At 39.6% G+C, this 22,465-nt stretch overlaps 1 protein-coding gene across 4 annotated transcripts in view; it reads right to left on the bottom strand.

Annotated features, from left to right (window-relative positions):
* The window catches only part of LOC122879144 (cGMP-dependent 3',5'-cyclic phosphodiesterase), a 164,696-nt gene that overhangs the window by 112,274 nt on the left and 29,957 nt on the right, over positions 1–22,465 (bottom strand). For 2 of the 4 annotated variants that reach the window (XM_044202902.1, XM_044202903.1), the window contains exon 2: positions 748–838. In XM_044202902.1, the coding sequence (XP_044058837.1) occupies positions 748–838 (91 nt within the window). Of the gene's footprint in view, positions 1–747; positions 839–1,117; positions 1,297–22,465 lie in introns of those variants that run through there. The other 2 variants (XM_044202900.1, XM_044202901.1) reach the window with 2 other exon arrangements.

Consider the following 22,465-nt stretch of genomic DNA (forward strand, 5'->3'; position numbering starts at 1 on the left):
AACAAAATGAGGCTTACTGCTCTGCGGCTTGCAAGAACAAATTGAACGAACTCACCTGAAAAACGTAGTAGCCTAAAACACACACACACAAACTTGCATGTAACACACACAAATAGAGACGGTTGTGCACAAGCAGTCATCCGTCATTCAAACAAAAAAGTCACTGGCTTTAATTTCCTACCTTTCATGTTTATTGTTGTTTTATGTTTTATCTTTCAGTCTTTTATCTGAGCCCTCACACACACACACACACACACACACATACACACACACACAGAAGCCGCAAGCAAGTAATAAGTATCTTACAGACTCAATTAACCAAGGAAGACAGAACGCTGCAGCAACAGGAGCTGAAACTTACCTCCTCCAGACAAAAGTTCATCGTTCCCAAAAACAAGAACGGTGAGGGAATAACAAGAGGCAGAAAAGAGAGAGAGAGAGTGAGAGTGTGTGTGTGTGTGTGTGAGTGAGAGTGAGAGAGAGAGAGAGGAAAAGAAAGAAGGAGATCAAGGGACCAACAGAGAGACAGGAAGCTCGCAAAAGGGATTTTGAGACTGATTTCATGGAGGGAAAACCAGGAAAGTATTAAGATGAATGTATCACAGTCTACCTGTAGTTGTTACAGACTGGACAAAAGACGATGGCAAAAAAGGAAGAAGGAAGAGAGAAGAGGACATGAAGCATAGAGCGTCCTGTTTTTCAGACAGCATGGATGAGAAGAGAATACTAGAGAAGAATAAATCCTACCTGGAGTTGTTCGGACAGCGTGGTGGACTGTCTGGTAGTCAGGGCTGGAGCTGAACTCTCCTCAGGACGCAGAAACACTTGCTGACCGCGTCTGCAGGCATCAAAAATATCAGTCAGGACCTGTGTGTGTGTGTTGGTGTGTTTGACTTGTCCGCTGTGCACACATGGAGTCAGCTGTTACAGTCTGAGTGATAAGCTGCTGGAAAAAGAGCATTTTCACACACACACACACACACACACACACACACACACACAACAACAACTTATCTTTTCCCTGAACTGAGGAGTGCAGGAATTCAAAGGTGTGTGTGGGGAGGGCATGTAAGGGAAAAGGTGTGTGAGAGAGAGAGAGTGTGTGTGAAGTCCTTACAGGTCCTTTCCTTTCTTCCTCTCGAGCGCAGTCATGTCATCTCCACCTGTCGTACGCAGAGAGAGCGCTGGAGTCACACACACATTCACACACACAGTGGCGCACCGATGCACACACTCTGGAGGGCAGGCTGAGACACACACTGGTGCTCTAACACCACGAGCTGCAACGCATAGAGCCGAGAGTGAACAGTCCCTCCTCCTCTCTCCTCCCACCTCTCTCTCTCTGTCTCTCTCTCTCTCTCTGCTCTTCCTCTGGGTCTTACTGCCTCCCTCAACCCTCCACATGTTTCAGTTTCCAGTGTGTATGCCGGCAAGATACACACAAACAAAAACACTAGAGGCCTACTACAGGTACAGTACAGGGTTGACTCACTTGGTTTGACCATATTTAGAATAATATTTAGGACAAAGCTCATCGTTTTTGGATTTTTAATGATTTGCACAAAAAAGTCGACTTATTAAAAAGCTGTTTAAACTGATTTTCACCCAGATTTTGGACGCTGTCCTTGTTACAAAAAAAGACACCACTAGCCATTTGTTCAGACATTTAAAATTACCTATGTTTACATTTTCTTGTCAAGCGACCTCTTATGGACATGCAAATTATGACCGTGTCGCTGCTATACTGGTGCAAAACCGCTAAGAGAGAAGGTCAGATGTGACACTTGACATTGTGGTTCACATCATATCGATATCCCATCCTACCAACAACCAACGTTGGTGTCTGGAGACTGCCCTATCTCCCATCAGCAGTCAGCTTTTAACCATGATCACACATCACACATCCTAACATTAACCAAGTAGTTTTCGTTGCCTAAACTTAACCAAACAATCAAATCACAAAACGCTTATATGAATCTTTTTTGTCATTTTGGAAGGCAATAATAAAATGACCTTTTTGTTCTTGAGAAGAAAATTTCACCCCTAGGTCCATTTATTAACTTTTCTGGAGCTTGCAGCCATATCACAAGATCTTCATGAGTTTACTCAAGATTAAACTACAGTGTTTGTCCTGCAAATGCAATTTTTATCATCTGATTTTCACCCAGATTTAATTTAAAACAAAACACCATGGAAAATAAATCCAGAAAATCTAAAACTGAATAAACCCTAATTTATCTCTACAACCAGCCACAGAAGCACAGTCACACACATATTTATAATGCATCAAAAATTTTAAAGTTTTATCTCAACTGCCACTCTTCTATACATTAGCTGACAGATTCATCATATCAGCCCCAATCTGCTGCAGGAAGCGTCCCGTGTGCCGCTGACAGCGCCGATGTGACATTGGTAGTGAAGGGACATTTAGCATGAAACTGTACAACAGGCTGAATAGGACTGTCTAATGTAGTCCATCAATCTGACAACAAACCTAAGAGTCATTTACTACAATCCGGCAGCTACGCACCCTCACACACAGGTCATGTCATATCACATGGAAAATATTTTTCTTCTTCTAGTCTTCTTGAGATTTTGACTGTTATTCATTTTGGGGTTTTTTAAAAATGCATTGTGGCTCCAGATAAGAACACTATTGTGCTTGATGTTTTTCAAAATGATGTAGGTGAAAGGGCATTTTTGAATGTAGATCACTTAAAAGGCTGTCAACTGAATATATTTGAAGCTATCACTGGCAAACAGTCACAATGTTGGATTTACAACCAGCTGAGAAAAGCAGCTCCTCTAATTCAAATGAAGTAAGCTGCTTCGGTTCAAATGCTGAAAATTGGCCTGACTGGAAGAAGATACTGTTAATTGTTTGGAAAAACAATCAAAACAAAGTACTGTTGTGACGTGTGTACTGGGGGCTGAAATTGCCTGAAACACATGATGGATCTTTGAAGATTCGACAACTTTAACCACTTGAACAAAATCATATTTGATCAGTGTCATCATTAAGCATTTTTTTAACATATTAAAACATACTTTTTACCTGTTATTTTAAATCAGATATTGAATCCCACATTGTGTGTGTGTGTGTGTGTGTGTGTGTTTGTGTGTTGCACATACTCCTATACACATTTTCCTGTAATTGAGCATGACATATGTGGAAGACTTAGAGTTTAAAACAAATTTTGTTTTGAATTGATCAGAGTTTAATCCTTGGCTCATGGAGTGTGCTCTGCTATAAAATGCTGTAATATCCCAATAAAACCTGAAGTTGCCCAGTTTGTTTACATGGTGAAAGGTTACACCACTATACACACACACTCACTCAGGTAGGAGGGCAGGTCTTTACACGTGCTCAGGAAAACACACAAGCAGCCAGGAAACTACAAACACACACCTGAAAATGGGTTAGTTCAAAGCAAATTCTCCTCAAAGACTGTCTCTCCTCATCTGCTGTGGACTCTGTGATCTAGATTACCTTTTAAACACACACACACACACACACACACACACACACACACACACAATTCAGCTGAATAGAGTATTGATCCCAAGTTTGTGATTAAAACAGGGACTGTTGTTGCTGCTCAAACGCAATCAACACACAAACCCACCGTGTGATCACTTACTCATTCAGTTGCTCTTTCACACACACACGCACACACACACAGTGAGTACGGCTGCATGGATAACAGTGCAAAAGAACATAATTAGCAACCTCGAATCTGATGAGGATACAGCCAGTAACCTTGGTCTGCTGTGTGTGTGTGTGTGTGTGTGTGTGTGTGTGTGTGTGTGTGCACGTGTATGTGTGTGTGTCCTGACTCCCATAAAGCAGGGGAGTGATTGAAAGCTCTAAATTGTGAAGGTGCACTCAAGGGAATAGGGCTAATCTACATAATGGTGGAGGTATATTAACGGCATCCTGATGCACACACCCGCATACACACACACGCACACACACACACACACACACACACTTAGGTGTCAATTGAACGGGAGTGTCTCCCCCCCCAACACAATCAGTTTTCCTCCTGCTGATTTGACTGAGCCGGTGAAAAAGGACAGAGATAATGAAAACATCTGAGTAAAAAATGTGGCAAGGAAATATAATATAATATTTGTATTATATAGGCTCCTCATTTAACTGTATTGTTAAAAATACTAATTGTAGGGCAGTTTTCATGCAGGTTTAAGTACACATTTGTCATTGTACTCATTGTACACTCACCGATTAATGGCTAATTATTATAGGGCAACCTGTCAACAGACAAGACAGCATTAATAAGTCTTGCTTCAAAAGGCAGGCTATATAACCGGAGCGCCCCTCCATATTATTGCCATTTTATATGAGAGGATTTGTATCATCCATATCACCATAATGATAAGGCCAGTCATGTGTGCTTTGAAAGTGCAACCCGTATTCAAACACAGTGTTGACTGATCTTGTAGTAAGTGTTGCGTGTATGTAGGTTACAGCCCCTCGCCCACGGAGTGAATAGAATGACAGGACCGTACTGTACGTGCACAACTCGTTACATGTATATCACATAATGTAACGAGTTGTGCACGCAGAGCTGTTCAGATCTGCTGGTGAGATGATGCCAACCTTTGTTCACAACACACCATACAACTTAATAGTAGCAGACACTTAAAGGAGGGACCAGACGTTTTCAACTCCTGATTATACAGTTATATAGCAGATTATTTAATATAAAAATATTATAAATAATATATTCCACTTTATTCCATTTTAACATTTATCTTCCTTAATACTGCTGGTTTTCTATTGTCTCATACAGTTTCAATAAGTATTACATGATCTTTGTTTCATACTCATGTTTCACACATGTATCCATGGCAGTCATTTACTTGTATTGAATACTACTACTACTACTACTACTACTACTACTGTACTACCACTGAGTGTGTGTGTGTGTGTGTGTGTGTGTGTGTGTGTGTGTGTGTGTGTGTGTGTGTGTGTGTGTGTGTCTAGGTCATTCACTGTCCCTCGGGTTGTGCCATCTTGATACATATTGGGCAGCAAGATGAGTATTTTTAATTTTGAGGGCTCATTTAGCTCTTTGAAATCTGAGATTACAGAGTTGAACTTGTTAAAGTAAACGTTCCTTATTTCACTGAATGCTGTACATCTATCTATCTATCTATCCTGTGCTAACACTAGTGTTTACATTTCATAGAGAACATTGTGCCTCTTACAAAACAGTTAAGAACTGTATTATTTAATCGTCTATAAGTATGTACTGTGTGTCTATAGGTGTGTGTGGAGTTGAGAAAAACCAATGTTACTGGTGTAATTCCTACTGAGGCCATCAACTGTAAAGTTCCTTGGATGAAAGTGTTCACCACATGGTGTATGACGAACAGCTTAGAGAAAGGTGTGTGTCTGAGTGTGTGTGAATATTACTTAACCTTATTGTTACTCATAACTAATTTCCTTTAACAACACAAGCAGTAAAACAACAGCAGGAAAGCGACAATGACACACCCTACTTTGGAAAGTCACGCAGACATACGCAATCTCACACACACTTAACAGCGAGCTGCACTATTTGTATTGATAACCTATTTCAACAGTACAATGCGTTTGTTAACTCTACTCTGTAAGGCACAGCACTTGGAAACAATGCGTCTGAATGCAACAAGCATCAATAACGCTGCCAACGGGATGCAGAAAAAACAGCCAGTGTACTGAACCAGGCAAGACAAGAGCCATTTTTACCCCCTTAAAAACCCACGTTACATTTTTCACCTTGTAGTCAAACTATTTACACATATTGACAACTTCATATGTTAAATGAACAGGAAATGTTGTTGCATACTACGACGAAATATATGAACATTTGTCCTCATGTGGAAGAAATACACTGCAGCCTGGACCCCACTGCTGCAAATTTGCTCCAACTGCAAGACTCATTTGAAAGCTTTTCTTCTTAAAAAGCCTGTTTTAAAATTTATCAGTTGATCAAATGATCTGAAAAGTGTTTTTTAAGCAAAGGTCTTATGATGACTCATAACTTTTCAAGCACTGCAGAATGTGCTTCGTTTCCACACCAGTAAATTTCAAAGTAGGTGCGTGTGTGTCCTTACATTCAAATATGTCACCTCTTTCTGCAAAAACCCATAGCCTCCTGTACTTCATGGCTACAGCATCTATACACCGAGTCATGACAAGCAGAATATCCACACACCAGAAACCTTTCCGGCTTCTATTCATCAGAAATCACAAAGCTGCTTCACATCAACATTTTGAGAGGCTGGTTTGTGGTTGCTATGTGAGTTAGGATATTGGCAACCTGAACAGTTTATAAGCCAGTTTCCATACCAACACGCACTGTCTCCTAACCAGAGTCCATCTCAGCAGCATTGAAAAGTGAGTAGAGACGGATGAGAGGATGAGTAAAATGAAAAAGAGGAGAGGAGAGAGACCCCACTGCTCTAGTTGTTTACTGCTGTTTAGAAATGCTGAGCAATACAGTAGTACTACACTGCTACAGTATGTCTGGTAATGTGTGGGACACACTTTGAACTAATGAACCAGTAACTCAGAGCATATTTGTCTGCATTTATGTGGTTTACATTAGACATATACTTATCTGGGACATAAATTTCACCTAGCAGGTAGATAGAAACAGCCGGTTAGTTGCATAATTTCTTAGTTTGCTTCTAAAGCTGTGGCCTGAGCTGGACCTGATTGGTGGTTCACTGCTGATGAAATTGGAGGCTATTCAGCAGGTGGCCTGTCTGAAATCCACCTTTTCCTAAAGACCATTTACCTTATAAAGTTGAGAGTTAGTGAAAAACAGCTTTGCTATGAAAGTAAGCGCTTCAACACTCAAAGGGAAGTTTCATGTTCAGTTTGCTGAACATGTGGAATAATGATGATAAAACTGTCTGGGAGCTTCAGAGAGATCTGTTTTTGGACACAAGACCTGGCAAAAGAGGACGAGCCAGTTTCCCTGGGCTTCCAGCAGCAAATCGGACACATGCTCTGCTGGCTTTGTTCTTTGATCAGTCTTTCATGACTTGAGTGACCTCTGTGGACAGTAAGAACTGGAGTGACCCTGGACTGAATGAGGTCTGACTCAGAAACTGTAATTGTTTGTCAAGACATCATAACTTATCCTTTGATCCATGTCAGAGTCACTGTCCCTCACTGCTAATGCAGAGAGTGGATTTACAGTAACAGCAACTCTGCACTGGTTTAAACTTATTGGAAAAAACTGTCCTGTCTTTCTTCTGCTAATCACTCTGCAATGAGATATTTAAGACCTGTGCAATTGACGACCATGTCAATTGATAACCTCTTCAGTTCCTCATGTCTCATGTTTACAGCTAAAGCCAGATTACAGGTCCATCCCAACTAATTCAGTCTTTGTTGGCTTCATGATAGGTTCCCTCCTCATGTTTGCATCAAAAATCTCTAAGTCAGTCCCTTTTGCATATTATGAATAGATGCTATTGTGTATAGATCACTTTATACTGTATAACAAGACATGAAAGAATTAATAAGATGTTGGGTTGGGGACATATGGTTATACTTTATAATAAACAAGAAACATTCCTGGGTTGTGCCTTCTGCATTCAAAACAACAACAACCTTACAGTCAACACACCTGATGCTGTAAATGGGAACAGTAGGCAAATGTTCACGAAGGTTACAAAGCCTATCAGCATCTTTTTGATTCTGTCTCATAGGTTGGTTATGAGTGTTTATATTTGTGTGGTTTGCAAATGTGGTACCACTTTCTAATAGGGCACCGTCTATAAAAGGGTTTATACGCTGTAATTAATGACTTTACTAATAATTAATACATTAACACATTCTTTATAGATCAGTTAACATTTGATTTGCCAGGTTGTGTAAATTCCTTTTGGCTGGTTCTGCTTCAATCACTCTTGCATCTTTTTAGCTAGCACTTTAATTAATCAGGAACAACCCTCCAATGGACCGTTGGGCTGGGCTGCAGATCGTCAGGACTAAAATCCATTTAACTTAACATCTTATTAATATTTACAAATGCAGACTTGATGGATGCAAGTTAGACCCATTGGCAATTACATAAATGGGTTTCTTACTTTCTACTAAGTAATCATGCTGCAGTTATGAATGTTAGTAAGTCATTAATAAAGGGTTTTTATAGAAATCCTTCAAGTCTGCAGTCTTAATTGTTGGTAAGTTGTTAATAAATGGAATTTGGCTCTGCAGCTTTTTCCAGGAGGTAAGTGGTCAAATGACCCACTGGAGAGGTCACCTGATAAACTAAAGAGCTAAAGACAAAGTGTCTGGAGGAGGACAAACACCAGTAAAAGGGATTTTTTTTACAACCTGGCAACCCAAGACTTGTTCATACTAATGGTTTACAGCTAGTCTATAAAGCATTAGTAAATAATTTACTAACCCTAATAATGCCACATAGTTACAACTTGCAAACACTTCATGAAGAGTGCCTCACTAGAGAGTGGTACCACAGTGGTTAGGGATGAAGGCTTAAGTACTTGCAAGGTACATATCTGTGTCTGCAGTTATTTGGAGAAGCTGCCCCTACCTGTACTCTTTAATAAAGCTGGTACGGAGGACATGACCTACGCGACTTTCTGAGTTTGTGTCCTCCAGTATGTACAACCCAAAAAACCAATGTGAACATAAATAAAGCAATAAATGTGTGTTTGTGTCTGTGTTTATGTGCGTACAGGAGAGCTCTTCTCCTGTCATAGTTAGCTGCTTCCTTCCTGATGTGCCGCCCAACAATGCTCAGGAATACATACACAGGCGCACGTACTCACACACATTTCCTTCCTTTAATATTCGGTTAGTGATGTTCATGTCAGAGGTGAGTGGGAAACAGTGGGCAGTGTGAGGAGTTAGTGATAAAATCCAAAGGAATGGGAAAGTGGAAGAGAGATAGTGAGATGAAGAAGTAGACAGAGATGGAAGGAAGGCGGCAAATCTGCTAATGGGATGGTAAAGGCTGAGAGGGAGGAACCTGACCCTGTCAATCATCGTCAGTGGTAGGCTTTGGTAATGTCGGCGTCAGCTAAAATGCTAAAAGGTGTCACAGCTGACACGCACTTGTTGTTACGTGCAACACATGCACCCTGACATGCGCTACAAAGAGTAAAAAAAACAAACAGGTCAAACGGAATTGGAAAGTGAGTGAGTGCTGCAGAAAATCTCCAGCAGTGAGAAAGGTAGAAGATGGAGAGACAGACAACACAGAGAGAGCAGCCTAGAGAGGGAGAGAGCCGGAGAAAAAGAATGGCAATAGAGAAAAAGGGAAACACTGCAGCAACAACAGCAGCTGTAGAAAGAAACTAAAGAATAATAGATGGAGAGAAGTCATGCAGAGGCAGTGAGAGAAAAAGGAGAGAGATGAAGGAACACTGCAGCAAACCAACAAAACTTCCACCCTCTTACTCTTCTTTCTCTCTACCGAAACTACCCAACAACTAATGAGGTGTGGGCAACAGAGCCCAACAGTGCCACCCTAAACTGTGCACTCTGTGTGTTTGTAATGTGTGTTTAGGAATGATATTTGTGTATTAGTATTTGCATGTGTGTGTGTGATCAGACGGAGAATGTCTGGCTATATTATTGCCTCCGTGCTTTCTTTATCTCTTCATTTCTCTAATCTAATTGGAGCTCAGTTCAACCAATCTGAACGCAGCATTGAGATTATCTGCTGCGAGCCAGTGTTGAGCAGGCTGAATAGATGCTACAAGTGGTAATGACGAATACAGTGTGTGTGTGTGTTTGTGCATGCGTGTGTCCGCGTGTACGTGAAATAACCACACTGACTCCAATTTGTTGCTATGGCACCCCATCTTCCTGGAGGTGCAAAAATCACAGAACAATTTATACCCACAATTTCCTCTCTATAATGAAGGAGTGAATGCACTGACCCTGGCGCGCACACACTCAGACACACACACACACATTTACGGCAGCTTTATCCTCTCAAAGAGCAACCCCGACCCTCTGGTACAGATGGTGGATCCGAACTAACCTGAGGGAATAAATGGAGTTAAAATTATTCTGAGAATAACCAGAAGAAGAAGGGAAATATTACTCAGTTGTGGACACACTACATTACAGCTTATCTGGAATAAACTCCCAAACAAACATCCTACAGTACCAACAAAGACAAGTCTAGACTGTGAAAACTCATGTCACCTTTCGATTTTGTTAGAGAGCAGAAGTCAGATCTGTTTTGTAGCTTAAGGAGAGAATTATTCATGTCCACAAAACTGACTGAGTTATGTGCAAGACTGCAGAAATATCAGATGGGAATCCTCGGAGTTCTCGTTACATGTAAAATAATGATGCAAGATGTTTTACAGCACAGATAGAGGCAGACGGGAGTGAAGACAGACACCAGGATGTTGTTACGAGTGTGTAATCCAACTGTGAAAAAGTTTATGGCACCTCGAGATAAAACGGGAGCTCTTTGGCAAGTACTAGTAGTGAGTAGTAGTATTAGTAGGTAGTGTTAGTAGACGTTCTAGAGCTTTTGACTATATCACACGATCTTCCTCAGCTCATTGACTTTTCCCAGTTTTCCTGGAATTGTAAATCTTCAAATTTCATTTTTTGAGTAGTTCTTGTCCATGTTGCTCACAGAGATCTTTGGTTTAAAGGGCAGTAAATATTCAAATTACAGCTGTTTTCACATCTTTTCACTTGACTGATATATTTTTCAGACTATAAAATGTCAAATACGAGACAAATACTATCGCCTAATTTACCAGAACCCCAAGGGTTTATCATAAGATTTCTTATGTATTGTGTTTGGAAATCAAACAAACCTAAAGTGTTCCTTTCATAGTGATATGGCATAAGGAAATACAAGTTACATGTAATCTTAGCACTTTTGTAATTGTAACCAAAAAAAAGATTTTATATTTTTACTTGATAATTGACTAGCTGAATAGCAGATTCATGGATTAGTCGATCGACAGAACATTCTTTTGATAATCGATAATTTTTCCAAGCAAAAATACAAGAATTCAGTTTTTCAAGCTTCTAAAATATGAATATTTTCTGGTTTTCTTAGTCTTCTATGATAATGAACTGAATCTATTTGGTCTATTGGACTATTGGACAGACAAAAGAAGCAATATGAAGACATCACCTTGGGTTCTGTGAAATTGTGATGACACTTTTTATTATTTTCTGACATTTTATATACCCAACAGTTAGACTTTTAATCAGGTAAATAACTGGCAGATTAATTGATAATGAAAATAATCATTATTTGCTGCTCTAAATTAATGATCAGAAGTATGATCCATTAATCTTCTGTCTATATATAATAATAATTATTACTATTATTATATAATAACTATTATTATATTTATTATTATATAACATGTTCCAGCCCAGGTGGGTGGCCTGGCTGTACAGCTGAAAGCTGAGACCGAGTGGACGCAGAGAGGAGAGTAATGACAGAAAAATGTAAGCAGTCGCTGACTGAGGAAACACGGCCAGTTCATTAGTTCGAACACGACAGAAATGGAGCGAGTCCTTTGAAGCTGTGGCGCAAACAGACAGTCAACAGGTCAACACAAAGACACACTATCTAGGGCTGACAAATGCACACACACTCCCCCAACACACATCCACACCCACACCTAAATAAACAGACCTCAGTCACACACATATTTGACTTTGCTCATCTCTGGCCTCTTCCTTCCTCTTCCCTCATATTTTCTCACTTTCCCTCTTCCTTCCTTCCTTCACTTGTTTTTTTCCGCCTTAAAATCATTTATTTTTCTCTCTTCTGATATCCTCTCTTCCTCCCTTCAATTCCATTATTTTTTTGTCTGTGTTCTTGCTGCAGTTTGCAAAGTCAAACAAATCAGTGCTGCTCTTAGAGTGCCCCCAAGTGTACAAATACCTAAGCTACACTCAGCATACAGAGTATTTGGATCTCCTACTACAAATCAAATCAGTTGCACATCTAACCTAAAACATTCTGGAGGCGTCTGAGCTGCATTTAAATTCAATGTATAGCTGGAATCTATTCCATTCTGACTTTTGACAGCCTCTTTCCTTTTTATATGTTTCTTATACGCAAGAAAAAAAGAGAGCAGAAATGAAGAACTTCTGTGCTGACTTCATCTGAATGCCCCACATCAATTACAACATCATTGCACCCCCCAAACACAAACTTCAAAGTCTTACAAGTGTTCTCTCTTTCTTTCTGTCTTTCCTACACATACACACACACACACTTACACATCTCTATAAGGAATAGTAATGAGCTTATTGTTTCCATTTCAAAGGGAAGCACCAAGCCTAAAGAGGGTAAGAATTAAACATCATGTCTGTCCCCAAAAAAAACAAGATAAATAAGACAAAGAAAAGAAAAAGAAAAACAAGACAAGAAAGAAGGAAGTCTGATCCACTGAGAGGCTACAGTGCCAAGTAGGCCAGATTTACAGTACAGTACGTTGGCACTCACACTGTGTGCATGTGCTGACTTTCTTTCGTTCTAATCTCATCTTCTCTTTGTTCATGTTACAGTTTCTTCATCTTAGTGGCGTTTTCTCTCACGTAAATCTGACTGACTATGACATAAGTACTCTAGCGTAAGGTATTGTGTGTGTGCAGTAAGTGTGTAGGTGAACGACCAACACACATGTGAGTGCACACATTTATGCTTATACTATATGTGCGCATGCGTGTGTGCGTGCATGTGTGTATGTGTTAAAGGATCATTAGTCTCTCAGCAGAAACTCGCTTCAGCAGGGAGGGCCATACTGCATGCAATGCATGTGTCTACATGTGTCTCTGTAGCAGTGTGTGCTGCTGAGTTTGAGTCAGGGGTGGATGATGATTGAATGAATTAATCTTCTATTGCATGTATATGTAATTTTATATCCCGATAAAGATAGAAGAAAGAAATTGTTACTTTATCATATTGATGCAAAATAATATGCAAGATTGCCATATGCAGTAACTCAGTCCTGATGATTGATTTTGTGACACTGTTCACAATGGTATAAAACAGTGGGTTCCTAACATTTTTGGTAATTTAGATGATAAAAGTAAAAAAATAAAATAAAATAAATACTTCAGTACTTCACTAGATTGTAGTTCAGCTGGTACTCAGTAGTCTGTACCAGATTACATTTTGAAAGTAACATTGCCAATCCTGTACATCACAGAGATTAAAGGATAAGAGAAGTGATTCTGCTCCATGATTAAAACACTTTATCTCATGATTACTGCAGCCAGGCTCAGCTCATAGCACTCAGTGATAAAGTACTGAAAAAGTGTAATAGTGAGAGTGGATAAGTGTGTATGCTATCCAGTGTGTGTGTGTGTGTGTGTGTGTGTGTGTGTGTGTGTGTGTGTGTGTTTGTAGCACTCTATCTAGGCGGCTGTGCTGCCTGTCCAATCTTCTCACCACTGCTGAGGAAATCAGAAATCATTTTCTCTCCAATTTTCCTCACCTGTCATCTTTCCCTCTCTTTCTCGTCCCTGCATCTTTCTTTCTTTCTTTCTCCCTCTCTCTCTCACTCAATTCAATTTTCAATTCAATTGGGCTTTATTGGCATGGGAAACAGATGTTAACATTGCCAAATTGTGTAAATTGTGTGTAAAATAAAAACATACATAAACATACATCTCTCAACTGGAGCCAATTCTATTTTCTGTTGTTAACACGGTTTCCACTTAAGTGATTTCTTAAAAAATGATTTGTTGCTGCCTTTTGTGACCCTCTTCAATACCTCCCTCGTCTCAGTCCCAACACCTGTTTTCAGACAGACACTTGCTTAATTACACACACACACACACACACACACACACACACACACACACACGAATGAGCACACACACAAGTACACACATAAACGATAGCCAAGTCACACCTAAACGCACAAATGCACACAACCACAAGCCTATATACACTCATATACCGGTTCTGACAACATGGGAAACAACAGACTTATATCTAGACTGACAGGATGATTGAACACACACAAACACACACACATGCAAACACCTTCATCTTTATCAAAGTCAGTGATCAAGGCAATGAGAAAAGCAATGCTAGAATGCTGTCGCCATGGTAACGTGGCCATAACAACTTCCCCCGTTCCTCCTGGTAAAAACAGACCTCATTCTACCCTGAATTATCCCTTTATCTCCCCCCTGGGTCTCTCTTTCCTCCCATCATTTTTTCTTCGTCGCATTTGTCTTCCTCTCCTCTTCCTCCCCTTAATTTTCCATCCCATTTCTTCATCTCTCAATCTGCTTGTCTGTATTATTGTCACAACTCTACGCTTTCCCACTTAGCACCTTTCAGCCTGCCTTTCTCTTGTTACTCTCTCTTTTCCCTTCCTCCATCTACTACAAGTACTTTCAAGTCAAGACATGGAGACAAGCTTGACACCAAGACAGAGCAAAAGACAGCTGGGAGGACTGAAATAAAAGAAGACGCAAATAAACAATCTGGGAAGGACAGAATCATAAATGCAAAGGAAGCTTTTAGAGCAAAATCCAGATTTTGTGTGCACCCAGTTTATAATTTGCTGTCACAGTGATACATTAAAAGCCAGCCCTGTCAAAATGTAGTACAATGCAGTGTGATACAACACTATGCAATACATTATGATGCAATATTGTGAACATTTTCACTGTAACACTGCTTAATATCATACATTTGTAACTGCATGCCAGATGAAATCTTAATAAGTATGTGAGAGAAGGATGACATTACCATTCTGCTGGGAATCGAATTTGTGGTGGTAAAATAAGTCAGTCTGAAATAAATCTTTTATTAAAAATATGTTCCTGCAATCTCTGAAATTAATCATTTGATAGATGTTATAATATGTTTCAAATAATCCATAACCAAAAATGTTATTAAACGAATAGTCCTAACTACCGTAGAAATTTGTAAATCCATCTTGTGCTCTATGGTGAGGTTTTTCATAAGGAAAATTTAAATGACCAACATTGTCAAGATAAACCACACTGCCGTACATAAAGCTATGACTGTGTTGAAACTGTTCCAGTTGCTTCCAGTTAGCTAATCAGAGGTAAAGTCCGTCTTTTCTTTGATTTGGGGCCAGAGACACGTGATATGAGGCTTTGCTCTCCCACAGGAGGGCTGACAGGTAGGTAGCAAGACAGACAAGCATACAGAGAAAAAAACTCTGGAGGAAAGATGAGAGAGAAACACAGCGCAAAAGGATGCGTAAAGGCAATTGTTAGATGATAAAAAAATTAAAAGTTACCATGTCCTACATGGTTTACCAATACACTGAGATCTGCATATTTAATTCTGTGATTCCCTGAAACTTTTTTCTGATAGAAGTCAATGTAGACATTTATTGAACAACATTAGAGTGACACATGGGTTGGGATCAGCGTAACACCCGCAGCTGCTGGATGAAACTGGGAAGTAGCCTGACAGAAGGCAGAGTCAACAGGATGACGCTTCGAGGCATGTCAAATCCAATGGATTTTGCTCTGCTCTCAGTTTGATTTGCATACAACTGATTTGACTGTCAAATTTGAGACTGTTTCGAACCTGCACAATGTGAGTGTGCAGCAGGGCTTCCTCTCTTGCTATCTGCAAAGTTGCACAAACACTTCTGGCTTAGGCTACTCGCAAAACTTGTTTTTCGATTATAAATTTGTCCCTGTGTGCTCTCAAGTCTTGACTTGCAAATTGACATCCTCTCATATTTATTTTGCTTTCACTCAAAAGTTTTCCTGTTACCAACGCTGTGCACTTTATGTTTCAAACCTTGGAAAGAACCTTAAACATGGTTGTATACCATGTTAATACCATTAACTGTAAAGCAAACCTTGTCACAGTCTGTCTCTTTGTCCCTCCTCCCCCGCCACATTCCTAATTCCCCAGGACCCTTCTTAGCCATTTTCAATCCATCCACCAGATGCCCTCGTACTTTCCCTCCTTTCCCCATCATCTGACTGCCCTACCCTCCTTCACACCTGTTCCCACTACCCTGCGTTGTTCTGCAGTTGCCTGGCCTTCCCTGCCCACCTCCTCACCTGCATCTCATTCCCTCATCAGCCACTCACTACATATACCAGTCCACTTCCATTGTTCCCTTGTCAGATCATCCTTGTTGCAATTCTGTTTTGTTTCACCCGAACTTTAACCTGGACCTGAATCTGCCTGCCTACCTACCTACCTACCTACCTACCTGTATCGATACCTGCCTGTCTGTATTTGGGTCCAATCCTGCATTTCCATCCAGTTCTGACAACCCTCCTTTAATGACATTACAAAAGTGCTGATCAAATATGGTTTAGATAGGCCAATCCCAGAAGTCCCAAAAAGCTTAATTCAAGACCTGAAATTCTAGGAATTTCAGAAACTGTGTTTATCTTCTAAACATGATTGTGATCATAATTAAGACTGTGACAGTATCTGAGCTAACGGTAGTGCTAGTGATGGCACTAAATGCTGCAGGAGGAGCATTCAGTGGGCAGAGCCAAAAGAGCTCCAAAGAAAGTGAAAATCGCGGTGGTGTTGTTTGCGTGAGGTCCAGGGCTTCAGCGACAAGGAATTCTGACCACAAGACGAATTACTTTTCAGCTGCGCTCCTCACATGGCCATTAGAAACCTCCAGGAAATGTATGAGTCATTCTAAAAATGCTTATACTTATACAGAGATAAACAAGTGGAAAGGGAAAAGCGATTTGTTCATATTAATCAGTGAGTCATTTCTTAACATACTTTCACATGTTAAAGTTTATGTGAACTGGGCAAAATATAGAAACACCCGTTTCCTCAGGTAACCCCAGATTCTATTTTAACACCAGAAAAAAGCTGACTCTACTCTGAATAAAGGTGGCTAATTTATCCCTGTGTTACCAACAGTACAATTTTGGTATTTTTTTCAGGTTAAATATGAAAAGTGGATGATGGTGCCCAGTTTTGACACCTCCCAAGTACAGAGGGCGTTTTCATTTAACTTCCTCAGAGGAGCAAAACACGGAGAGGAAGATACATAAAGAGGGTGACAGGAAGAAATTATTGATCTGTCACTGCTCTAAATTCAGTTGTGGATGCAAATTAATTGACATTTGTTTGAAATGAGAGTGTGCATGTGAGGATTGTGTATGCATGTATGTGTATGTAAATTTACATGTAAATATGATCGTATTTGTATTTGTGTGTGTGTGTGTGTGTGTGTGTGTGTGTGTGTGTGAGTGAGAGAGAGAGAGAACAGGCTGATCAAAGGTTCTAAACTCCTTCTCAAAGCCAGAGAGCCTACTTTCTCTCTTTTCTCTCTCTCTCTCTCCTCTCTGGTTGGCTCTCTCTACCTCTTATGCCTCTCCCTCTTTCCTCTCACTTCCCTCCCTTAATCCCCTCACCCACCTCACTTTCGTATGTACATTTAAACTGTTTAATTATTTAGCTGACATTCTTATCCACAACAACTTACATTAATGCTAACAGTGGAAAAAAGTGAAAGCTCATCTGCAAACATCAAGCAGCAGCTTTGACACGCTCCTGTACACACCCTGACTTGACTACAGATAAATGAAGGCAGATGTCCAAGGATGACTTACCATTTTCATCAATAGAACCACACTTTAATAATGACCTCTTGTCTTCATGTGGCCACATGGGCCCAAAATCCAGCTCCATGCCATGCATGTACAAATGTGTGTGTGTTTGTGAGCAATGTCAACAGTGAAAGCTGCAGATAATATGATGTCTGGAGTGAACATAATACAGAATGCTTTCAGTAAGTCCTCACAGCTAAATGACCAAATAAAGTTGCTTTTCAGTACCTTCCAAACCCATGTGACTGCTCCAAAAATGACTCATATGAATATTTCTGCCACATTTTATGGAAAGTTTAGGCGAGGTTAGGGAAAGGCCATTGTCATTAGGGAAAGATCATCATCATTGTTAGATTCTCTCTGGTGTCGAAATCACACACTTTGTACGCCCAACTGTCCACTAACCTCCACTCTAAGAGGTTTTCCGATGGTATAACAGCGTCACAGTCATTAGCACTGCCACAAGAGGCTGCTTCTCAGGAAATCATAGACATAGGTGGGTTTTAGAATTTGAAGAACTAACCAGAGCTGTTGGGGGTCTTTTTAGTGGACAGTCTCGTAATGCAACATGTAAACTGAATGGCTAATGAATTTAGAAATAATTCAGTCTTTGAGAGGAAGTGCATGATAGCACCAAAATACATATACAAAAGGTTTAAATTGTCTCTAACAAGTGCAACAAAACTACCAACAGACTGAGGGTGATGTCAATCAAGCACAGTCTCTACACCAGTCCTGACACGAGGTCTAATTAGCAAAATAAGCAACACAAACATGGACAATGGAACGAAAAAAAGGGGAGTCCATGGCATGTACAATACTTTCTGCTCACAATCCCACAATGCAACGAGTCATATTTTATAGTTTTTACTGCTCACTGTAGAATAAATTATTAACTGTCTATGATACAGGGAGTAATGACTGAGTGAACGAGGGAGTGATTTCAGACACTGCCTTTCTGACTGTCATCAGCTTCCAATTTCACACCTGTGTAATTAACTTAATTAACTTGTGTGGATTCACCTGTGGGACTGTAGCTAAGCAAAAGTTTAGTCTGTTACATTTATCTTTCAGCATTGTAGGATGAATAAGTCGTGCCCAGTACAACAATGATACATGTGTGTGTTTTTAGTCCAGACTGATGATGGTAGTGTCATGTTTAAATGTCCATTCAAGTAACAGTCAATGTGGTTTGTGGATCACAATGGGTTACTGCTTGCTCATCTATGCGAGTAAGTTTAGGAAATGGGTATCCATATCTCTTTGATCACTGGCAGTGTCTTAACTGTCTGCACCAGCTGTGGCACATTTACTGTGCATTAATTTGTACATTACACAAATCAGATTTTCATTAGAGCTTTATGTTGAGTCATAGTTTTAAAGTCACACTGTGCACACATGCAATGTCATTTTTGCTAATGACACATCTGGTTGGGTCTCAGGTAGTTAAGCACCTACTGGTAGCCCACTATGCTGCACAGCAATCTGGCTAACATCAAGTGGCAGCTTTGACACGTATCTATAATACTTTATATGCCCCCCCTGTGAAAACATAATAACCATAATTATACACAGTAACGCTTGATGATTGAGTAATCTATCTCCAAAATAACAATCACATGAAGAGAAATAAACTGTTAGTTTTGAAAGCTTAATTTCAAAGCTTTAAAACTCAGAGAATACTATTGTTTGCCTACACCTATACTGAATCTAAAGCAGAGACAACTTCACAACATTGACATCAAAAATATTATGACCTAGCATGTTGTATGTGAGCTACGTACATCGCAGGTCAGATCATTTCAGTCCCTGTGTTAAACAGGCCACATGGACATCAATGGAAACAGGCTCCAGTCATATAGTGCAGTACGTTCCACCCACAGGCTACAGCCACGTATACATGGGTCAATATGTGACTGCAAAGAAGGTGGATAGTGTGCACTTCAAAACAGCATACATAGGAAAAGGAGAGGTTGTCTGCACACTGAAATTTGCAATGTTTTGTCTGTATAAACAGTATAGCCTGTTTTTTTCCACATAGATATTTGCCTGATGAAGGCCTTGTAGGTCAAAACATTGCATCAATTCTTTTTTTGGGGGAGCTTGCAAATTTGCATAAAATAGTGCTCTGGAATATCAGGAGCTTTTTTTGCCTCAATGTGACTTTTGAACATCTATCTGAATGTTTAGGGAAGTTTTTGCTCTCATGCACGGTTTGTTTTTTACCCTTACAGATGTTTGTCAAAGCTGCAGACTTGAACCAAGGTCATCCTGCCGTTCAACTTCTGTTAAAGGAAATGTCATCTATACATTGTCTATCTTCTCCGCTCATTGACGATGCTCTATATCATCATCTTTACACAAATTATATAAACAGAAATTAAGCCCACCAGATATTTATATACATGTAAATACACGCACCACCCATGTAATCTTGCTCAAAGCTGCAATTATGTCTTCACACATTGAATCTGACCTTAAACCAATTACATGCATGAACTGCCCACATAAAGTTTACCGTACTATTAAACCTCAGCCTGTTCTCACATTGTTGACAATACAGGCACATAAACGCACTCAAACACACACATACACATCATACAGTAAACGCCACGTTTCCTCTCATTACACTGAATGAATGTACCAGAGAGGAAAGTAAAGGTGTGTGTGTCTGCTTGTCTGAGTAAACAGTATGGTGGCGTTTGGAGCGATAAGGCTTCCGGTTGTCTGTTGGTTCAGTTCCTGTGTGACGCTCGAGATAAGAGAGCAACGCCTGTGTGCATACACACGTGCATAAATTTACACACATATGATATAACACACTACACAAAACTCGGTTTAAACCTAAACCTGTGTCTAGCACGATACATCTCTCTGTCTCTGACACACACACAAACACAAACAAAGGATAACACCGGATCCTCGGATGTTCACACACTAACATTTACACGAGTGAATGCGTGGGCTATATCCTGACTGGAAGTGACCTCAGAGTTAAAGCTGCTCATGACACAAATCCAGTACACAGGAAAAAGATAGTGAGAAAAAGACTCCATGTGATATTTAACTATAAAAAGAAAAGTTAAGTTTAAATCAAGATCTAGCATGACGTTTGCACTCTCTGCAGTGCATGCAGACAAACTGAAAACTCCACTGATATACTTCTGTTGTTTGACAAAATTCAAAGTGAGCTTCACTAGATATGTTTATAAAACCATGAAGTTCAAGCTACAAGTTCAAACTACAAGGGATGTTGCTTTTCTAGGTTTTCTGAGGATTTTGAGGTAAGAGGGGTTTGACCTAGAACTACTACTAGTAGAACTACGTATCAAATCTCAATGCTGTTTGAGTTCTGATCAAAATGTGTCCACAGCATCCAGTATCAAAAACTTTCAAGTACCAAAAGTTGGCTTTGAAAGCTTTGTCAGGTCTTCTTTACATATTCCTTGATCAGATATTCTGATTTAATAACTGCCAATTATATACTATGTTATTTTAGCTCTTGCTACTGCTTGTTGTTCATACAACATTAAACACTATTTTGTTTGAGAAGTTTAGCTTGTTTTGTTAAATTAACAAAAAAAGGTTTAAATATTACAAAAAGAACATGATTATATTCCTTAAATTAAAGTATTATTATATTATATTTAAAAAAGTATTATTTTGGTACTGAAGTGCAGGTATTGCATTAACAAGCAATTTCAGCCAATACCCAGCCCTATGTTCACCTGACAGAAATGATGAGACACAAACTGGCTGTATAACTCCATGAGATGCTGGTAAATTACTGTTTTAACTTAATATTAACTGAAGATTTGAGAGGTCAAGTTATGTTCGATTCAAGTCCTTATAAAGCCAAAAGTTAGACAACTTTGTCATAAGAAGAAAAACTTGGTGGTAAATTCAGATGATCTGCAAGAAAGAAACAGTAAGTGGAAAAATGGCTAATTAACGAATAGTAGCTACAGAAATGTTACTTGTTTATTTTATTCATCAGCAAAACTCATGTTATCTTCTTTACAAAGTACAAAAAATTTATATTTATCTATTTGTCAAATTATTGGATAAGTGAGATAAAAATAAAGCTGCAGTAGAACAGCATTACACAAGATGATCATGAAACACCATTGACCACCTGTTGGCATCAGTGTAGTGTTTCACTGGTGACATCACTGCAACAGACAATTTTGCAGCTTAAGTTACCCATAATGTGAATCTACCATACCTCCTGGGACTTTGTGATTTTATTTCCTGACATGATGATATTGTGTTGTTGTTTTCAGCCTTTTGGCCTGTGTGACATGTTGTTTATGCAACATGTCAGAAGAAAATAGAGCTGATTTGAATCTGCTCAGTTATAATAAACTGTATTGTACATTATCATTTGTGATTATCACTTATGACTGATTTCTCCAATCAGTCATAAGTAATAATCTCCAATTTAATGAAGAGAAATTATGTAATATTTGCTTATGAGTCAGCAAGAGCCAGACAGCAAGAGGCAGACAGGGAGGGAGGGAAAATAGGACGATGAACGAGAAAGTTGACGAATAAGACTATAAAAATACAAAAAAGAGACAAAGACATAGGAGAACAAACCAAATAAAGAAAGAGAAACAAACAAAGAGAGGTGAAAAGACCGAATGAACAGGAGGTGAAGAGGAAGAGACAATATAACACCCACACAATGATCTAACACACACACACACACACACACACACACACATACTCAGACAGCGTAGTAAAGTAAATGGTGCAGTGAGGAGGGCTCAAAAAGAGACAGGAGGAGAGAAAAGTGTGAGATGAGGGCTACCAGATGCATCCTACACACACAAATGCACACACATAAATTTGTATCCACACACCTATATC

The sequence above is a fragment of the Siniperca chuatsi genome, linkage group LG7, assembly GCF_020085105.1.
Source record: "Siniperca chuatsi isolate FFG_IHB_CAS linkage group LG7, ASM2008510v1, whole genome shotgun sequence".
Lineage (NCBI taxonomy): Eukaryota > Metazoa > Chordata > Actinopteri > Centrarchiformes > Sinipercidae > Siniperca > Siniperca chuatsi.